The sequence below is a fragment of the Pseudochaenichthys georgianus genome, chromosome 10 (genome assembly GCF_902827115.2).
Source record: "Pseudochaenichthys georgianus chromosome 10, fPseGeo1.2, whole genome shotgun sequence".
Lineage (NCBI taxonomy): Eukaryota > Metazoa > Chordata > Actinopteri > Perciformes > Channichthyidae > Pseudochaenichthys > Pseudochaenichthys georgianus.
The window spans coordinates 32363024-32385622 of record NC_047512.1 but is presented as its reverse complement, the minus strand read 5'-3'; the positions used below and the strand labels follow the sequence as shown (position 1 = coordinate 32385622).

The 22599-nt window shown below is 42.9% G+C and overlaps 1 protein-coding gene across 1 annotated transcript in view; it reads right to left on the bottom strand.

The window, feature by feature from the left end:
- Nucleotides 1–19692, bottom strand: part of gpc4 (glypican 4) — a 31902-nt gene extending 12210 nt beyond the window's left edge. The window contains exon 1 of the mRNA XM_034092519.2: nt 18858–19692. Within this exon, the coding sequence (XP_033948410.1) occupies nt 18858–19014 (157 nt within the window). The 5' untranslated portion in view covers nt 19015–19692. The remainder of the gene's footprint in view (nt 1–18857) is intronic.
- Between the last annotated feature and the right edge of the window lie 2907 nt (nt 19693–22599).

Below are 22599 nucleotides of genomic sequence, written 5' to 3'. Positions count from 1 at the left end.
AAACGAATTATTTAACTGTTTAGATCCAAGGCGTTTCCTTTTAGTGACAACAACTACATGATATTTTATGTATTTTGTAAAGCTCATCGTCTTGTATCTCTTGTATTCCAGCTTTTTTAACATTACACTAAACTTCCCTTCATTGCTTGCACTGTACATTTGGTTCAGGCTGTTCCATTTCCTCTGGTTTGATCACCAGTACACGCCTGTGGGTTGTTCTGTTACCTACACTGCTTGTTGCCATGTTTAATATGTCACCATAGCAACCCAAGCCACGTGGATTTTTTTTCTCCTGGTGACATCTTGAGTTTGTTTTCGTTCTCTTGGTGCACGTTACAGAAATGCCCGCCGACCTCTATTAGAAAAACAGGACTTAGCTTTGTTGACTTCTGTTGTTTTACACATGGATTGCTCTTCATAGATGATGAGAGGGGGGGGGGGGGTGTCTATATCAGGTTTCTTTTAAAAGTCCGACGTGTCCTAGTAAAATAATTAAGCTAACCCCACTGCAATCTAGGTCTCCCTTTAACCCTTCATCCATTCATCCGCATATTATTTTCTGGAATGATTGTTTGTTCCTTTAAATGTCAGAACATGGTGAACAATCCAAGCTTATGTCTTTAAATGGTCTTGTTTTGTAAGTGCAAAAGTCCCCTAAAAATCAGTTAAATTATATTAGAAACAGAGAAATACGGAAAATCTCGTTATTTAAAAAGGCTGAAAAACGATTTCCTTCCCTTATTGCTTTAGTCAAATACCTAAACATTTAATCCTTTGTCAAAATACTTGGGGATTGGTTATTCGATTACTCGGCTAAACATAGCAGCTCTAAGAACAACATATACCCTCTCAGATTGGCCTATCCACAATGGACATAAAACTGAGCACATACAAGCGTAGCTCCAATGTTGAGAAAGTAACTGCCGGGTCAGAAGTGACTCACAGCAACACAATGATAGAAACAGGGCTCCAGAGGGAGGGATGCAGCGTGGCGCCATAAAGTGGACCCCTTCGTCTGGGGCCGAGTCCAAATAAGTCACTCCTTCTCTCCCAGTCCTCTCCTCAAACTCATCTCTCTCCCCCCCCCCGACCCTCACCCGCTCCACCGAACCCCCTCCCACACACACACACACACACACAGAGTCGCACAGTTGGCAGCCCCTACCTAAACATATTCACACATCACATCGCTGCTCAACACATGGCTCTTTGTGCCAGCGTGATTGGAGGTACAGCAGGCCGAGTGGACTTTCTAGGTGAAACAGCGCTCCAGTCTCTCCTCCAGCAGGGCCCCCTGCCTGCCCGCAGCACAGGCCTACAATCAAAAGGGCTGTATCCACATGGAAAATAGCCCTAGTTACCAAAGTACACAAATAAAAGTGAGATGGTCAATATTTCACAGGAATGTCTGCACAAATGTCACATTGTTAGCTCAAAGGATTAAGTCTCGGAACACTGAGGATTCTTAGCTAATGCATACTTTGTGAAAACATGTTGGCAGCCAATTTCTCAAACTGCTGGGAGAAAAATGTCTGGAACACAAGAGAGCGAACGAGAACGCTTAGATCCTATACAAATCGGCATTACGCCGGACTTTGTGGGACACGTTTCCGCTGTTTCACGATGAGCCTCGTCAGTGGATGCACCGGTCATTTTTCGACCATCCCTGGCATGAATAGTCTTTGTGTGATGGGTGCACTGGCTCTCTGTGGCCCTTTAAGGCGGCCTCTCACTCCTCCAGCCTCCCAAGCACTTTAAGATGTAATAAGACACAGGGACAGAGCATTGTCAGAGTGTCGCTCGGGAGAGGAAAACTGCCATTTATGGTGGTCAAAACAAGAGAGCGACATCTTGTAAACAAACATGTGACCGTGTGTCATGGCATTCATCAGCTCTCCACATCTCCCTGCCTCCCCTTTGTGGGGAGACCATCACCCCCTTTTAAATGGCTCATAAAATAAGTCACTTCCCTTTGACATTGTCCTGCCTCTCAGACTCAGAGGAAGGATGGTGGGGGAGGTGAAAACGCCTCGCAGACAAAAACCAGATTAGACACCTCGCCGCCCCCTCTGCCTGCCATCATGTGCCTCTGAACCAGACAGACCTCAGGGTGCAATCCCCTCCCCCCGCCACCACCCTGCAGGCATAACCAGCGAGGTCAGGGGTTAACAGCCACTCCTCTGAGAGAGGTCCTGTCCTCTGACCCCCCCCCCCCTGTCCAGCAGCCATCCCATCCACCACACACATTAACTCAGCCCCCAATCACTCCAATAATAACACCAGCAACACACGTAGGGAAAAACGTAATTAACAGTCGTAAAACTCCAAACACATGCGAACAACATAAATAGAGAACCTTCACATGTACCCCAATCTGAAGCCGTTAAAGTCCCTGGAGGATTATTTCCGTACTCTTTTGAACTCATCACTGAAACTGCCAAGGGGGCCGTGAAAGAGGCCACGGGGGGGACCGCATGTCCCGAAGCATTCGCCGACGTCTGTCACTAATTGGAGCCTGGTGGTCTGCGACTCAAGCAAACCTCCACACGTTCACACGGGCATCAACATTTGTAAATAATTAAATGATAAACTGTACGCTGCTCACAGTCTGTGTGCATGCTAATCCAATCCCAGCGGAATGTAGGTCATTTGAGACGGTGAATAATACCGGGGCAATTTCATCTCAAAACATGGGGACGTATTTCCGAGTCTCTCTGGTTGATCCTCACATGTCCAGAGTTTAAAACACCCCAAAGCATACACAGACGTGTAAAGAACAACACGTATACATTCAAAATGTTGTTTGTTAATCTGCACATTGTGCTCCCTGCTGTAACATGTGAAGGTGAGCCAGTCTGCTGAGCATTACTCGCACCGACTGTTGTGAATTTGCACGCCCTGCAGCCATAACATTCTCCTCCGTCTTCTCACCTCCGTCTAGGGTGTAATTACCCCGGGGGCTTCAGGGGTTGGTGCCATTTGTTGGATAACTTTCTGTTTTTGCGACTCTTCCTACCGAAGAGCTGAACCTGTGGTCTTGGAAGGAGTCTGTGATGTTGCTTTTAAGGTGTGAAGTTTGACTTGTAAGCGTGACATCTTAAGAGCAACGTTTTACATTTTCTCAAATGTTTTGGACAGTTAAAGTGAACGGGGCTTGATGTGAAGCCACGGTTGACAGGAGTGATTAAAAGGCAGCAGAATAGCTGCATATTTTATTTGCAAAATCATAGCAATTGCTTTCTAAGTCATTCCCTTCTCAAATACTTTCCTGTTTCAGCATGTTGTCAAATCACCACTTTCTTTTTGTTTCTCCGTCTCTTATCTTTAACGACTATAAAACACTATTCTTTCACACAACTCTTTCAAAAACACTTTTTCTCCACTTTGGAAATCTAATTAGTTTCCCAGTGACCAGTTCAAGGTTTTGTAAATCAGAATTCCCTTTGTTTTTTTATCATCTCTCGGTAATAACTTCGGGAAGGCACCATTTTGTTCAAACGGATGAATGTGTCATTTTCTAAATTATACCCAAGCATCCATTTGACACGATGGAATAAAAGTTTTCGAGACTGCATAATTGTGCAGGGTTTAGCGGGGAATCTCCCCGTCTAGTGCTGTAAAGACTAAATGTGCAAAAGTCAAACTATGAAGGGAGGAACATAAAGTATCTGAGCCACCAATGTCCTCATTTCTACCACAACGTTTTCACAGCACATTTAGGAAAATTGCTCACTGGTACAATATGATATTCCCCCCCCATATTACAAGAAATCCTTTAACTAGGAAGGCTGACTAAGAGCTCAGTCTTATTTACAGCATGGGGGGGGGGGGGGCTGCGGAGGGGGGCAACAAACATCCACACATTCACGCTCTGTCCAACCGCAGCCTCTTGCTGAAGGGCGTCATGCCAGCAGAAGTTGAAGACGGATTTTCCAAGTCCCTTTTTTCGAGTCAAAACACCCTGACCACTTCTTCATGCGCTTGGGTCATAGAAATGGGTTTTCTAGGAGTTTCACTTGTTAAGTAGAAAGAAAAAAAAACATTAAATAATGTCCTGCTGATTCGAAAACGTTATTTAAAGTTATAATACTTTGAGTAACCAAAGTGAAAAAAGATTCTTCAAGATTTTCCAACCATTCTAAGTAGAGTAAAACCCCAACCCATTATACAACTGCATTTCCTGAGTCAAGATAAATGTAACACACGTCATACGTTGTATTGCACTCATCTTATACCCTAATTATCCTGCGAACATGGTGTGCTCTGGAATGGCTGCTAACGGGGGAAATGTTCAACAACATTAAGCTGTAAGCGGAAACCATTATTCGAGGGTCGGCTGTTCATATGGAGATAATCAGGGCAGGGCGATACTTCCACCTACTCTGCTTCTACACTTCAGCCTCTTACGAAAATAGAGTAATGACAAGTTTATAGCCGGTCGGGCTGGACCAATAATGCTTTTCGGTTCATTAGGGAAGTCCAGAAGAGCCTGGAATGTGCTTGCGGGGGACTTCTGAAAAGTATTTCAAAAGGAAATGGAGGGTAGCATTGCCAAACCTGTCTTTTTCTAGGATCCAATGCGTTTCCCTCGACTGCTGCTCAGTGAGAAGAAATGAGGAGAACACGTAAAGGCAGACAAGTTGATGTTATAATCAGTGATTGATTGGGTTTATTGAAAGTTTAAGACATCTCACTTTACTTTATCTCTTGAGGTTTGACTGTTGCCAAAGCGCAATGATTGGACGCAATATAGTCAACTTTCTGAAGTACACTTTTGAGGTACATTATTTGACTAGTTGCATTTTATGCAACTTGGGATATTGTACTTTTAACTGTAATTCATATGTTTGACAGCGAAATAAGTTTATTATTATAAAAACAAAATGTATTTAACTAATGAATGAGGATGTGAGGATCTTATGAGGATGTGAGGATCTTATGAATTAGGATACATGGAAGTTTAAAATTCAGTTTCAACTTTACCTGCTGCAAAAATAAAATGACATTATCCGATCATCAATTATAATCCAGTGATATAATATAATGTATTTAATATGAAAATGCCCACTCTGTATAATGATGAGGACTTTTTGTTTTGGATTATATTTTGACGCCAAGACTTTTTCACAAGTAGAGAAATGAATGCAACATTGCTGTATTTATACTACTTCTCAATACGAAAAGGATCTGAGTATTTCCCTCACTTCAGGCTAAGCGTTATGGGAGTTCCGTGTTAAGCAGCTCTCTCCTGCAGAGCGACTGTTGCTACATCACATGGACGTCTACCGCGTTCTCCAGAAGACATGCTGTCGATGTGCGGCCCCTCGCTGGGAGTGGCAACCTGAAGCATGAAGCTCCAGCTGACCCACGGCTCAGACATTACACCACTCTCTTAACTAGGCTGGAGCCTGTAAAACATGTAACTGAAGTGGGCGACGGTTTTAAACTTTTAAAGTCAAGTAGTCAAATATATTTTACAGGGACTGTTTGAAACTGCAACCAGAACATCTGCATTTCTGCCTTAATAAAGACACAACTGTCTGCCTCAGTTTGTTTTAGTGCTGCTATTTGGATTCATTGTTCACATATGCTCAATTTGTATATTTGCTGGTACAGACCGCGTTCGAGCCCATAAATATAAATTATATAAATATAAGCCGTTTTCTCTTGCTGCTGCAACAGCACCGTTTTCTCCATGAGGCTCACCATAGTCATCTAATGCAGACTTGCATATAAACCAAGGAGAGCATTGTAGTTCAATAAATCACATGTAGACGGGAGATGATGCACGGGATGCAGATCTAACCGCGGGCACGTGAGCATGACCAGTCATGGCAGTAAATGAATAGCGGATGGGTTGCGGCTGGTTGAAATAACACTTCATTAATGAGGAAAATATTATTGGGCTGTGATTACAGCCCAATAATATTTGTAACAATAAAATGTTATTTCTGAATAGTAAATTGCTGCTATGAACGATTTTGGGATCACGGAATTATAAAATCTATTTAAACTCAAAAGTATTTTTTGTGTCTTTCTTCAGTAAGGACCCGTGTAGTAAGCCGGACGATGTATGAGCGCGACATTGTTGCAAAAGAATCAGCCTAAAGAGTTCATTTTGCAAATATCCTGCTCACTGTTCATTTTCCATTACAGAGTAATAGAGAGCAGCTGAGTCCCATAAAAGACGGCTGTAAAGTTAAATGGGCGTATGACTTAATATATTCTGTATAAAATACTGAAATTGTATAAATACATCCCTTCTTACTAACGCAACAAATTGGGTTATTGTTCGTTCTGTACTTTACTTCATCTTTGTATCTTTTTGTACTTTGTTTTACTGGAACTGTCTGTATGCATTGACAACTAAGTTATATCTAACTTTAATCTAACTAACAACGCAGTCCAATACATCCGACTGTTGCCTCCACCTACAGCGTGTAGTGTTCATCATGTAGATACATTACTTTGTCAGCCGGCATGTCGTCAGCTGACCAGAAGGCATCTGTCCCTCACACGATGAGCCACGACACTAATGTGGATTTGAGCCATGATGATTCAGCGCCAACCAGAAGTGCTGGAGGTTAATTAAAGAACAATCACACAGCCCCTCGGTAACTTTATAAATAACAGGATCTACTTGTGGGAGGAAGCCTCTCAGTAGTGGTGAACTCGGGAAACGTTTGCACCGCTTGTGACATGACAGATTTACTGCTCTTAGAACAATGCTCAACATCCATTGATGAGGCAGGAAGTGTTGGTTAAGGGGGAGAGTAGTCTCTGGGGTGAGTATTTTCAGCTACCAGCCAGCCACAGGGCTTTGGATAATGTCTGTGTAAAATGATGTTAAATAAATAGGCAATTAAAATCTCTTCCAAAACACAGCTGTCAAAACACAAAACTTCCAAAATGTATACACGGCATGACTGATGAGAAAGTGTGGCAAGTCTGAGGCAGAGCAGAACTCATTACAATCTCCATGTCTCGTCATCTGCTTTTTAAAAACACATTTACTTCACAGAGAACTCTAAATGCAGACCGAGTCTTTCAGAGTGAGAAATTGTCACGTTAAAATGTTTATCCGTGCTAAATCCTCCACGTTTTGTCCGACGTGAGTTTTTTTCTCGCACACAAACCCCTCATACACGGGGCTCTGTAAATCTGAGCCCTCTGCCACCAGAGTCCATTTCTGATTACTAAACAAGTCTGGGCCTCTGGCCAATTAAAACTCTCAGTTTGTGAACATTCCAAAACGCTGTCATCCATGAACATTTACCCAGAAGCCCCTGGGGAGATTCCACAACATTGCCCTGGCCTCTCGCTCTGTCTGTTTCCCTCTCCCGTCCCGGCCCTGCATCTCCGGCTTTGTCTCCCCACACAAAAGCTCCCTGCCTACACCACTTCCCAGGTCACTGCTTTGTCAGGCTTCCAACTCGCTCCTGGACTTCCCAGAGAACATTTACCAAGTCAGAAAACCAAATTCCAACCACTCTCAAAAGTTCACCTGCTGCACAAAAATACATGAAACCATTCGTGGTCAAAGGAAGGACCTTGTTTGACTCATTGACCTCTTGTTGAGCATGTGGCATGAAGCGAGTTGATAGCAGGGTGGAAATGTGGGAGGAAGTCTGAGGCTGTTGATTCAACTGTGCGGGGCAAGGTTCTTGTGCCAGCCAAAAAAAACAAAGATCTACAGCTCACCTAGGAAATGAAGGCATCTCGCAGAGATCTTTTTGTGAAAATATATTAAAGAAGAGCGAGAGCTCAATTGAAGAAACGGGACATTGGAGAGTAGAGCGGAGTGGAAAGATTACATGACCTGGAGGTCATTCATCTAGACAAGTTCAATCAGATTCCGGTGTCAATCCACTCAAATGCTGCACACTATAGTAGCCTTCTTAGTAGGGTTGCCAGAAACTGACCATGATCAAAATCGATTATTCGGCAGCCCTGGCGAATAATAATCGATTATTCGACCAGTTTAACTTCCTTTGGACTTCCACGAGAAGGAACTCTTTTTACCTGCCGCTTTGTTCATCTTTAGTCGCACCACGTGTGAGGGAGAGGGGGGGTGGGGGCTGTGTGTAGCTGCACGCAGGCTTCCTCCAAGTTTACAGTAAAACAAACTGGTGGTGTGACCAATGGCCATTTACAATTATTAATACTATTACTATTATTAGCATTAGTCTATATTTTGGTTTCAACTAAGCCAGAAAAAAAAAAAAATACATAAATAATAATAAAAATATATAAATAATATTCGATTATGGAGACTGTAACGAATATTCGAATAATCGAGTAATCACTGGCATCCCCACTTCATAGTACACATTTGGCCTACAAAAAGCATTATGTTCTTCAAGAGTTTGAGAAGGACACAAAGAAATGGAGTCATGAAAAAACGAGAAGTCAAACTTACAACACCTGTGCAAGTTCGGTCTTTATGAAAAGAGCTGGACGCCATGAATCACGTAAACATAGTTATGGGGAATTCAAACTTCAAACAAAAGTGGTCCGTCTTCAGGACAGGCTTGAATTTAGGCTTTTATAGCAGGCTCCACAAAAACTTAGTGCAACATGTTTGACTTCCTTCTGGTAAATACAGCAACCACTGGAGATTGGCTGGACTGCATAAAGCCCCGTGCGGGCCTCAGCATTCAGCCAGATGGTTTTAACATGAGGGCCTGAGTCACATAATGTATGGACTTCAGATTCATACATGCAGGAAGAAGCAACTTTCCCTTCCTAGCGTCCCTCAGCTGGGAATCTTTTCTTAACAACATCCATCCGAGGGAGTTGGAGGCAATGATTCACGCCAACAGCTGGTCTACTCTTTCACCCTCTCCACATCTTTCTTTCAGGTTGTGTGTCTTTTGATGAGCTGCAGAGATGCCGTGTTTGATCTAGTGCTTTTACTACAGCTTCCACCTTTGACGCTTCAACGCCGTCCTCGTGTGTGAGCGAGGAAATGCGAGTGAAAGACACAGTGAGACTGTGTTATGTTTAAGATTTGCAGAGACAGGCAGACAAACGGACAGGACAAGTTACAGCACAGCGTGATTATCACAAGGGAAGAGAAGAGGAGGAGAGAAAAAAGAGAAACAAAAGACCTTCCTGGCTTGTCCCTCTGCACCAGCCCTCCGTCTTTCCACTGACTCATGGCAATGAAAACACACTTTAAAAAGGAGAACATTAAAAACACTCTTTACTTAAGGCCAAGTGCTTTTCCACGGGACCCTGCACAAACACTGTTGTGCCGTCAGAGAAATGGACTGCTGTTGAGCCTACGAATGGGCCTTCTTTGAGATGTTCTCACACACTGCTCGAGAGACGCGCATTAGACTATCTAAAGGGGCTTTATACTAAAAAACTGTCTTTGTGGCCTTGTCAAATATGCAAGTGCAAGTTCCAAATAACAAATAACGACAACCCTCCTCCAACTCCACATAAAAGAATTTGAAAATCCAACTCCAAAAAGATTTGACACGCAAACATTACTTTTCATGGTTTCCAGTAAAAGCCAGCGAACCCCTCCTAAGGACAGGGAGCTCTTTGACAATGTTTATAACAGACATCCAAAAGCAGCTGAAGTCCACCAGATGTTGAGGCAGGACGGGGCCCGACGCAGCCCCCCAGGCAGAATGAGGTCAGGTACAAGATCAGGTTTCTGGAAGCTCAAAGCTCCAAAAGGGCAACAAAGATTCTGATATACCTGTTGGGTCTTAGGAAACTGGACACCGGCAGGGGCGGTGGGAAGAGAAGCACTCATCGCGGACTGTCAAAGGGACGAGAAAGTCTAAACCCAACGGTACAATGGTCTAATGGGCCACAGTCTGGGTGGCTCATTGCACTCTTAAAGATATGTAGCGACTCTCGATAAACCAAAGCTACTTGCTATTCTGATGATGTCGAGTACTGGCGCGCTGACTCGCTTTCCCACATACCGGCAACTTTCCCTGCCAGCAGAAACCACCCTCAAAACACGCTGACCAAATGATTTGCAGCTTTGGAGCCATCATTTAACAAACTATTTAATCCTTTCATGTGTGCGCTTTTCCCCTCCCTTTCCCTTACCCGCGCGCAGCCAGCAAGACGTCTGCCATTGTTTTCCTCATGCTTTAAATTTGAGTTGCGATGACCTGCTTTTAACACATGGCATCAACTCGTCAGTGAAATTCACAAAGATGTGTGAAGCTGCCAAAGACTTGTCGGGAGTTTTTTGTTTGACAGAAGAAAGGACTTTGGAAAAGCAAGGAAGGAAAAAAACTAAAGTGGGGTTTCTGATCTACAACAATATCATTTATATTAATATACATGCAAGAGTGAGCAACACACGGGGGGATTAAGTAAATATTAGAAGACCTATTATGCTAACTGCAGTTTGGAAAAGTGAGCTAAGTGTGAGTGACTTCCTCGTCAGTGGGAGTCTTGATGTAGGCCTTGGGAGTAATTAGCAGGGATTACAGCTCGCCTGGCCAGCACCCAGCGCTGGGGTTTCAGCCCAAACGCCCAAGCCAGTCCCTGGCTTCGCTCCCTCGCCGCTCTCCCTTACCGCATGGGCCTCTGGCGACTCCTAATGATGATCACGACAATCAACACGGACATCCATCCCGCTGCGGCTTCGTAGGAAATCAATTAACCTTGGTTGAGTTACACCTACACCATAAACCGCGCTTCCCCCCCCCCCCTCCCCACTGGTTGCTGCGCGCCGCAATGATTTCAGTGAGAGAGCGGAGCCTTGTCGTGTCAGACGAGGGGGTTCACACTCCACCCCTGCAGTTTTGGGATCAGAGCCCGCGGCCCCCTTCGCCACACTCCTCACAGCTGGCTGAGCAACACCAGCGCCCGAGTGATCAACACAAAAGAAAACAAAGCGGCTCCAATATCAGAGGAACAAATAAATTAAACCACCAAGCATCGACTGCACAAAAGGATAACGGTAGTATGTGTGATGAATTCAATGATATTCCAGCCTGATATGGGGCCCATGGGGGTCTAAGACTAGACACGGATACTTAATGTGTAATTTGGGATAAAACTTGCTCTACTGGTATTTAAGTGAACCAAGTCACTTTACCAAACACTGCATGTGAGCCAGATTTGAAATACATTTCTCTGATACAAAGTTATAGTGTACTCCTCTACTTGGCATCACAGGTGAACATTTGTTTTTAGTGCCTACTTAACATTTAAAACTCTAAACAAAGTGTGTTAAAAAGGTAGGAGGTGTATTTTTGGCATGTTCATCATCTAAAATGCCTTTTTCTGCACAGAGGAAAGGTTAAAAGCAGACAAGAGGGCTTGATGCCAGCAAGAAAGCAGTCAACCACCACTGATGGTGAGAAAGAAGGGGAAGTCAACCAGGGATGACGAAGAAGGGAAAGGTTAGGAATGAAACCAAACCTCCCAGAGGAGCTGCTGAAGAGCGAGAAGGGGGAGAGGAAAATGAACTGTCAGACGGGACAGAGTAAGAGAGAGAAAAAAAAGAGACGCCCTGCTTCAACAGCGTGCAAACGGGACGACGTGTTAACAAGGAGTTTCAGGGGGTCGCTCCCCTCAACTCCAACCACAAAGCCAGATCATGATTCCTCTCAGATCCACCAAATGATACAGTTAAGTTTAACTGGGGCCACTCATGCCAAACAAATGTGGGCCCTCTGGTTAAAACAGTGTTCTGCGTTAGACAGACATGGTGCGCGATGAGCAGCAGGCTCTGGTACATGCCTGTATGACTGTGCGGAGATGAGTCACAGTGCATGAAGTTACCTCCCCAGATTCCCTAAGCCTGTGTCATACACACACACACTCTTAATGGCTCCTGCCTGGCCCAGCACTTCTCCTGGATATTCAGATAAACTTGGTGCCATACTCTTTCCCGTCAGTCAAATCCCCCCTCTCTTTTTCCGAGAGTCCCTCTTTGTTGCCGTGCGTTTCCCAGCTCCGGAGCTCCCTATGTGTGGGTCTTGGTGGTCCGGTGAGGAATGTGGCGATGAAGGAGAAGGAGGGGGGGCGGGGGGTGAACTGCTCGAGCAGGCTGGACTAAAAAGGGGGTGCTCAAATGTTCCCACACACAGCATCCACCCCCTACTGATCTGTCGCTCACTTGGCCATTTTGGGGGGGGCAAAGCAAAGGATGCAGAAGGAATTACGGACGCTCAGTCGACACACGGCTATTGAATTGAAGCTACACTTGGAGCATACTAAATGAGCGTGAGAGGGAAACTTAAGAATCCACAGTCCAAAAACGAGGTGACTAGAACACCAAATCAGATCTAGAATGACATTTCATCCATCGGGGGAACCCTACAGAACAAATCCCGGTAGTTTAAGAACCATTGTTGAACGTCTTCCCTCCACTGTCTGTTTTTTGGGACGCAGTGATAAGCTCATCTGTTTGGGAGCGCCGATAAGGCAGCTGTTGCTGGCAGAGCAGAACAGGACACCACTAGCCCTGATCTCCAAGCTGCAACGCTGCGATTGCAGGAAGTTGATAAGAGCGGTGAGATAGAGCAGAGCTGGCAGGCACGTGTAGCTGCCCCCCCCCTAACTCCCTCCCTCCCTCTGGACCCATCTGGACGCTGCGAGACACAGCCCGGCTCCCCCGGGTTCATAAGAGCTCCACCTCATGATACCTAAACTCAATTATCCTGAAGGCTCACCAAACAGTTGAGGAGGAGATGTCACATATAGAGGGCCGAGAGCAACAGGAACCGTCACTTTATCGCTGCTTTACTGATCTCCGAGGATCCTCGCGGGGCGAAACCCCAAAAATATGAATGGTTACATTGACCTGCCCAAGGGTTCAAATGAATATCTGATAACGCCTGAACAAAAAGTTCAGCAATTGCTTGCCAAAAGAAAACTTTCATCAACACCTGTTTTTCAAAAAGGCATATAAGGTTGCAAAAGCATATCCAATGTCCCGGGAATGTTATCAGGAATTACTATGCATGCACTGGCTTACATGTTGGGTTTTATTTAATATCAACCCCACATGTATTCTTCATTTTCTCCTCAAATCAATCATTGATATTAATGTTTGTGCAACCTACTCCTATTGGGACAGAACGATGTTGTGCAAAGAATAACTTTTCATTTAGACTCAAAGCAACCAAATAAAAAGATTTAGTGATTTCAATTTGACTTAGTTTGAAAGAAAATGGTTGCGTTTTTTCTTAAATGAAATCCAGATTTAAATGTTACAAAGTATTACGTTTACCACAGATTCAAGACTTGTGCATTTGCTCCTGGTGTAATGTTCTTTCAAGTCTAATCCTAAATGTAGTTTTACTGCACTGAGCTTCTCCTCATGACTATCATGATGAGGCTCGAATGCGTGGACTTACCGTTGGTTGCGACCACACCTATGGGTGGGACGTAGATTAAATGACACACCTGAATCTGTTTGATCCTCTATGCCTGGCTCGAAACCAGTTTGCGCTTTAAACATTGTTCTTCTTTTATGTACTAATTGAAAAAGAAGAAAAGGAGCATGTAACGGTGTCGTATCTTTTGAAAACATAGTCCGCAGTTATAATTGTTGGAAATTTGAAGTTAAAATATACTGCGTTTTCAAATAAGAAAAAGTACAATGTAAAGCATCTTGTCAATTTCTTGAACAACTTCTAACACGTCCTTACATTTATTTGTTCTTTTGACAAACATAATATGTCTTCAAGAAAGTGTACAAAAACAGATCCACATCTCAACTTCATACCACACAACATACCAATTTGCACATTTTAAAAGCCACCATTGGATACTCTTCATCGCTTTACCGTTTGATTCAATATCTGCTACAACATAAACGACTTTATCTTTTTTGGACTCCTGACCTCCCTGGCTGCAGGAACAGGAAGAAGCGGCATGTTTCTAAAACAGATATCAGGATGAACAATTCCCTTATCATAAAACCTCACCTTTCTGTTTGGGTTAGCTGCTTTGGGTCTTTTTGTGAGAATTTTCGATTTGGCCAAGCTACAACTATTAGAGTCGTTTTATTACTACCACTTTCTAAAATGACTGGCAAAGGAAATGCCATTGCTGAGAACAGCACCGAAGTGGTTCTTAATGATAAGACTTGCAAAGTGTTTCACATAAAACAAAGAGGGCCGTTTGAGTTTTATGGGATTGACCTTGCGAGACACTTGGCTGCGGGTTTATTAGTTAATTATTACAGGTGTTAAAATACCAGGCCGCTCAAATATTGGTCTTTGAGCTATAAAAGCTCCTGCAGACGAGTGTGTGTGTAGTTCCCTGCTCTTATCTTATCTGCTGAATGTCATTGCAATAACACAACCTGTTATGTCCCGAACCGTGAAGATGCAGGGCTTGCAGCCACCGGCTAAGGGGGAAGGCGTTCTCAAAATGAGAGACTGCAGAATGTCTCAAGCTTACCGGGAGGCCAACGCACTGAGGTCATGCACGCTTTGAGTTTCAGTCATAATGCACTGAACTGATTATGAGCCGGGGACGAGGGAAAAACGACCCTCTTCTCTTTGATCTCTGCCATTGTTCCATACCTGAAGCATGACATCAAGCCCCACTGCCAGAGTAAACCAAAACAGATTCCCCTTGAAGAGCAGTACGCAGTGTCCAGCCCTGCCATGTAGTAGCCTTTGACATGGCAGATACCAATCTGGTCAGTGTTAACGGCTGTGAGCCTGAAGAGTCCATGTTGCAACTGTTTAACCCTACTTAGCGGATACCTTTGAACATTTATGACGGTATCGAATATAACCGTTAAGAAAAAATAAACACTACAGTGGGTGCAGTGATGACCTATTTGTGTAGGCTGACCCTAAAGTAAGCACAGCAAGGGGTCTCTCAGCAGAAGTCAAATGGATTTTTCAATTGGATTGTGGAATATTACAGAAAATGGTGTATAGAAGTTGTAGCATAAATGCCATGACCAGAAGTGAATATGCTATGTAAGCTTAGGCTATAAAACATTCTACATCCCAGTTGCATGGCTTTACATCACCGCCGCTAAGGTACATTTGGACTGGTGTGTCGTGTTACTCGTTAACAATCCATTTTTTTTTAAGACGCGAAAAAGCTTCAGACATTCACAAGTGTCGTATTTTCTTACGTATTTAAAGGTGGGGTAGGTAAGTTTGAGAAACCGGCTCGAGATCGCTAGAATTTGAAAATACACAACTGGAGAAAATCTGCCACTTCCTTACAGAGCCCCTCCTCCAACACACACGAACGTGCACATGACCAATGAGGGCACAAGATAAGTTTGTGCCCCGATGGAAGGCTGACAGGCAGGTAGGCCATTTTTTATGGATTATTTGTCAAAGCACTTAAGATATTCATTGCCATCGGGATGTTAAGAGCATTCCATGGAATATAACAAAAAGTGTATCTCGAGCCGGTTTCTGAAACTTACCTACCCCACCTTTAAGTTCTAGAACAAAACGTGAAAATCTCAAAAAGCTTGTAATAAACACAGACCTTATTACAGGCATCTAAACACATTAAAAAAAACATTGATTTTAAGTCAAGACTACCAGGAAATGCTGAAATGCCAACTTATTCATGGGTTTAGGATTGCAACACTCCATTAGCTGATCAGGGAGTTAAACCACCATTTACATTCTCTACGATTACTATCATTATTTATCTGTCATCATTAGATCTTCATTTATTTCCCATTTAAATGAGGTATTCAACCACAGGCCCTCAACAAATCATCCTCTGAGACAAGAAAAGTTTGAAATGAGGTCTTGAACTGCTGCCACGTGAGCGGTAAGAGTTTGATTCCATGGGATCAACGAGGAATTTCCAACTGCTCTTCCTCTGTATGACTTACTTCTGTCTGTGCCAAAGTAATCAGGGTTTCCATTTTAATTTAACTGCATTCAAACATATTTTCCGAATCTAAAGTCTGGCTTTGGCTGAGCCCGTTGGTAATTTGAACGGTAACAAACATTCTTATCTCTGCGCTGCCAACAATAACACAAGATGTCTGTGGTTATGAAACACAAGACTTAATCCTGCGTCTCCAATAAGACTCATATTATTCCACCAACCTGATTTATGATGCGTGTATCAAAGGAGGTAAACATGTTAAAAACTCCTTGACAACATGCAGAGATATACTGTATCATTTCAAAGTGTGTCTGCTCCAAAAGTCTGCACAGTTATGGTTGGATTGTATCACAGCAGTCTGGATGTGGATCAAAGTTATTTTACTGCATCTTATACTGAGTATTTGAAATTCTGCAGATGTTGGAAGGGAAATTGCCTTTTCCAATGATCTGCGACTTCGGTTATTAACTTTTTAAACAAAAATTGTGGTTTAAGTATGCAGGAAATTAAGGGTCTAACCCTTCTGTAACCTCACATCCAGTTCAATTAGAGAACAGATTCCGTTATGATAAGAAGATAACTCAAGTTTGGAGTTCAATGCATTACAACATGTAGAACTAATTCTCTGACAAATCTGGAGGCATTCCTACCCAGCAACTGAAACATTTGAAGAGCTTCCGTATGGTTTTGTTGCTTTCTGCAGACCCCCAACTCTCTTTAATGACAGTAGACTTTGTTGCTTTCTATGGATCAATTATCTCAGTCTCTTTCAATGACAAAGAGCTGCTCATTGAGGCCCAGACATACACCAGGAGCCTATTGTAAGGAAAAGGCACGTGTGTGTGTGTGTGTGTGTGTGTGTGTGTGTGTATAGCATACAAACCTGCACAATAAAACGGCCTTCATTCAGATCCTTCTTTCAAAACCCAGAGATGCAAGACAATTAAGTCAGACTAACGCAGACATGTTGGGGTACTCTCAATGACATTTAGCATCACAAAGACATACAGGCAGAAAACAAAGGGGACCTATAAACGTGTGTGAAATGCAGGAAGAAATAAGTCCTCAGCTTCTTTGACAGTTATGTCCGACTCAAATTCTAATGAACTCAAATTCTAATGATTGGACTTCATTGTCCTGCACGGGATTTGTAAAAGACAGGCTGAACATACTCTTTCAATGCAGAGTTAACTAATAAAAGACATCAGTACAATTAAGAGGACACTTACAAGTTGGACACCCTTGTCAGCTGTGAAAACAAGTTAAACATCTGAAAGGTTTAAGGTGAGAAGGTTTGGAAATGGCTAATTATTCATTCCAATTAGGGAAATATGCCTTTAAAAAAGAAAGAATACAAGCCACCAACATGACAGGGGTCATGTCCGGGTGACCCACTTCTGTAGTTTTGAACAAGAAGGTCACGCTGAAGCCACTGCAAAACTGGCAACCAAACTGGACTGCATTTAGGGGTTTGAATATGTCTGTGCATATTCATTTTAACCACCATATAAATGAAATGGAAATGAGAGAAGGGAGGGATTTAAAGTATGCAAGGCACAGTGGAATTTCAAACCCCGACCCCCTTCCCCTGCTCCCCTCCAGCCTTCAGTGTAAAAGCCCCCCCGATGTAAGTTTCCATCACTTGGGTTTAACTTGTGATTAGTTAAATTGATTTGCCTTCTCACCTCTGACGGACTATAAACATAGCAATTCCTATTTATTACCATGTGCTCTTCGTGGCTGCATAACATCCTGACCTGCAATCTAGACTGGTTGCAGATGTAGGAGAACAACATGTGCCTACACAGAAAATGTTTAAAACCACAAAAATCTGAGAAGCGCTGAGAGGAATAAAATCCAAAAGCCTTGTTCACAATGCACAGGAATGTTTACTAAATCACGGCAGGCTGCCTGCACTTCACAACCATAGAGTCTCTAAGGAAGCCTGCAAATAAACACAGGCCTGGCTTCTTTCAGTTGGGAGCACGGCCTGTGTGTTTATTATACCCTTTATTGTTATGAATTACCTACAAGTATTTCCTAAACAAGGACTATATTTAAACACTGGAGCTTTGAGGAGCTTTTAGACTGAGGAATGGATGCCCAAATGTTCCACTGCTTCTTTCGCCCAAACTTAACAATGCACTGTAATATTTAACACTTGAACAAAATATATAAATATGTATGCATGATGAACCATGTTTTCATATAGACTTTGAAAGAAGCACAACATGTCCATGTTCAAAAGTGACAGTTTAATTGTTTGTTGTAGGGACATAGTTTATTTGTAATGTCAATGACAAAACGTTGTTACATTTTAGATTTGGTATTTATGAAAAGCCTCTGGAAAACCTTTAATAAGTGAGTTATGAGCAAAAACACATTATATTCTGATATGGTATATTGCAGTACTGTACTCTAACTGTAATAAACACTGGTATCTAAATGTGGTCCATATAAAAATGCTCTCACATGAATAAAAACAAGATACAATCAACCTAATGATATAATAGTATATACTGTGAACAGATCCAATATACATCAACAGTACTTTTACTTTTGATAAGTCTGTGGTTATGTAAAATAGGCTCTGTATTTTATATTATTCTGAAATAGGTAATTAGAATGAGTTCTTTAACTTGTTGTACTTTCAGAGTATTTTGAAGCCAATGCTTTTCTACTTTTACTTAGATACTATTTTGAAATCAGGTATTTTACTTGTAGTGGAGTACTTTAAGATCATAGTATTTGTACTTGTAGTTAGGAACTTCTTGCAACACTGGTTATGACTTTTGACAAGTTAACAGTGTTGTCTGTAATTGAGAAGCTCACAATGCTAAATCAAAAACCTGACCGTTACAGTGCCACATTATGCTAATGCTGCTAGCCTAAAAGTTATCCTTAGCCTAAGGACCACCGGGGAACCTCTGTAGGACCCATGGGGGGGTCCTCGCCCCCCACTTTGGGAAACACTACTTTCTAGACTACAGTATTTCAGGTTAATAACAGGGCTAAACTTGTTAAAATAAAATAAAACTCACCGTTGACTCCTTGGTTGGGAACATCGTTGACGTTGAAGCCCTTGGAGCTGTACGCCGCGCGGACGTCGTTGCAGTTTTTCAACTTTTGCTCCGCAGTCATCGACACACACAACACAACCAGCGTGCAAACTACACACAACACCAACAGCGGCTTCATGGTGTGTCACTTAAAAACAACAGCACAAAAAGTAAAAAATAAAAAAGTATAGTCGCTCAGGTGTGTATAACTAGCACAGAGTTTCAGCGACTTCCACGCTGAGTTTCCTCATGGAGACGCGCTGATTTCTTCAACAGATACTTCATTCACAGCTCAGGCCACCGCTTACACAACTTCAGGGAGAACAACTCCGAAAATAACCGTGAAAACTGCTCAAACGTCGTTCGTTTAACAGCACGGAAATATGCGATACATGTCGAGTTCCAGACTCAATCGAAAAAACACAAAAAGGCGACGAAATGATAGTTTTCAAACATGTAAAAAAGTTTGCGAGGGTGAGAATCTCAGAATCACACTGTTGCTTCAAAGCCGCGATGGACGTATAAACCAGGGGAGAGAAGAGACGGTGGAAAAGTAGCCGAGAATGTGTCTTTTTCCTCTTTCGTCCTTTCTTTTCTTGCTTTCTTTCCAAACTTGAGGAGAGGCCGTGGTTTCTGTAGGACACTGGACTGTAGGCTAGTCGTACTGAGATCCAGATGCGAGCAGAAAACCCTAGTGGACACCCAGGAGAGAGTGCAAGTTCCGGGGACAAAGACCTGGAAAACAGGAACACCAGGGGTGGAGCATGAAGCAGGGACTTCAAACCCTCTGGATCCCTCTCTCTCTTTTCCCCTTTCTATAATGTCTAGACTGGTGGAAACCAGTCTTGAAAAAGCAGGGGTGGAGCTACTCTGTGGCATGAAGACTTATTGTTGGGCCACATGACATAAGGAAAGGAAACACCAGATACCCAAAAGTCCTCAAAATCACAAATCTCTTTACTGCAGACCCCCATCTGACCTGTGTTTGAGAGGGCATCCTTATCTGTTTTTACTGTCAGACAGGAGATAACCACAGAGATAAAAATCCTTTGAACTGAAGGTCTGTCCTAATGTTAAATAAGTGATAATAATGTGGTGATAAACTGTTTTCCCTAGCCCCCCTTTGGAAGTACCATCATTAGAGGGTTGAAAACCACTTAATTGTGTAATTGAAGGTTGTCCGTGATGAGAAATTTAACAACAAGCCATTATTTATTCGACAAACTGCTCGTCAAATGTTTTTATTGCATGGAAGTAATTTACATAACATCAGAGCTAAGACATATTTCCTACATGTGTTATTTCTGCTGAGCATTTATGATCCGATACATCTTAGTTTGTTTAAAAGCCTGGGATTAAAAAGCTGGCTAATATTAACAGTAACCATGGAGGCAAAATGACAGGCCCGGTTCTTACACAAACACGGGTCAGACCAACATGCAGCTGCCTGTCATATAGTGCGGCCAGTGTTGTAAACCACAGTAAACAGTCTGCTGGGAGCTGTACAATTGGATTGAGATGACAATGACATTGTGAGAATTATCAAATGTAACACATGAGCAGCATTTACTTAAAGCGCTGCATGAAGCTCAAACAGAAGGGAAACGTGACACACACATTGATGCACACAGCTGGGAATGGAGCACTTGTTGATGGATTACAAAGTTGGCCAACTGTCAATATTGTTAGTTTGTTCAATAATTATAAGTGTTTTTTCAGTAGGTCTATATTACAAATGACCAGGTTAGCTACATTAGCTAGCTAGCTTACATCAGATCTGCAATTATATCAAAAGGAATCATGCGATCACATTGTTGAAATAAGCCAATGAAACTTACATTTTAGGTGAGTTTACAGCAAAGTTGACAGTCGGCCATCTTTATCATTCCTGAATGTCAACAAATGCTCTGGTCCCAGCTGTGTGCATTACTTTTGAGTGTCAGCGTTTTGTATTTACAGCGTTTTGTATTTGCAGCGCTTTGTCTATGCAGCGCTTTTAGTTTGCGCATGTTCCTTCAAGTTGGTGAAGATGTTTCTTCATTTTCATGTGTTTTGTCACATTTGTGTTTTGATATTTTAATCGTTATTTAAATTGTGTTTTGGGCCGTTGTAGCATGTTTACCCCTGTCGGCCACCGTATGACCCCAAAACGATCACTGGGAGATAATGGGCAACGTATTTGTTTTTTTGACACATAAACCACGTGAGCATCCCTCCATTGCATTTTAAATAAATCTAGTCACTCCAAACCTCTGCTGAGCACATCTTAGCTGCTGCTTAGCATCAGCGTACACATTTAGAGACAAATAGAAAAAACTGTAACAATTTGCTTCATCTGGCTGAATAATTTCATCCTTTTTCAAATGACCATCTGTTCAATACTTAAAAGTTCCCCATGTCCTAGTCTGAGAATATCTCTTGTTTCCTTCACTCATATTTCTCTTGTGTTTTTGCACCAGTGTTTTATTTTTCCCTGTTCTCAGGAGCAGTTTGTAAAATCTGCCGTCATGCTGTTTTCTGTCCATGACCTTTGCCCTCATTGCTACTTGTTTCTTCTTGTAACACTGGGAAAAAAAGTAATTGCAGCTTATCTGATAGGACGATCAATTAAATGTAAAAACAAACTTAGAACTGTGTCCTCTGGTCAATCGTAATCAACAGGAAATGCAACATTTTAGAAATCTTTTCTGACTCAGTCTCGATTATGGGACTGTGCAAATGTCTTGTACGTAAATCCCCTAATTAAAAAAAAAGAAGCCATAATAAGACTTTTTACCCCCTGCGTTTAAACATGCCTGGACTTGTGGGGTGCTGTGTGTGTGTGTGTGTGTGTGTGTGCGTGCGTGCGTGTGTGTGTGTGTGTGTGTGTGCACATCCATTGGTTTGGGGGGTAGCACTCAGCAGAATGACATTCCTCCTTTTGTGTCCACATTCCTCAGGCGGCTCCATTCATTCTGTGTGACTGCGGCTGCTGCAGGGGAAGCCAGGGGTTTCTGAGGAGCAGGAGGAGGAGGATGCTGGAGCTGTGTGCATGGGAGAGCGTGGGCCCGGCGCTCCCCTCAATGGGCCAACAAAAGGTACGAAAATGGTCCAGTGCCTTGGTAATTAGACGTGAATGAGCTTTGAACGACGTGACATGTCTCAGGCTTTCCTCTCTGGCAGAGGAATTCCAACATCCATCTTGGTAAAAAAAAGAAAATGGCACTGGGAGCAGATGCACTTAAGCACCTGAATATTATTGTTATTTTAATATGCTAGGCTTGGTGAACTGTCCGGCTTGTCAATGTACCCAAGCCCAAACATCTTTGTGTGGCCATGAAATACATATTCATGGGAGTCAATCACTCAGGCAGAAAATGCAACAATTCCTGATAGTCAGCTATTCTCACTGTTCCTGCTGACTAACATCAAATTGACCTTTCACTCCCATAATGCTTGCCGTTCCAACATTGCCCCAATATTACCCTAAGAAAACATGTGAACTCTGCATTTCAATAGGCCTGTTTGCCCTTTCTCCAGCCTGCATTAGCATTCAGAGTATAACCCCCCCCCCCAACTCATTCTGGGTGAGCTGCTGCTCTCTGCAGCCAGCGTGTGCTCATCTCCGAATGATCAGCCTCTCTTTTCCATGTTATAGGCAGCAATCCAGTCAAGGAGAGAAAAGCACAGCTGGATAACAATGGCGTTTTTATCTGGATCTGTGGAGCAGAGGGAGCGTGGGTGT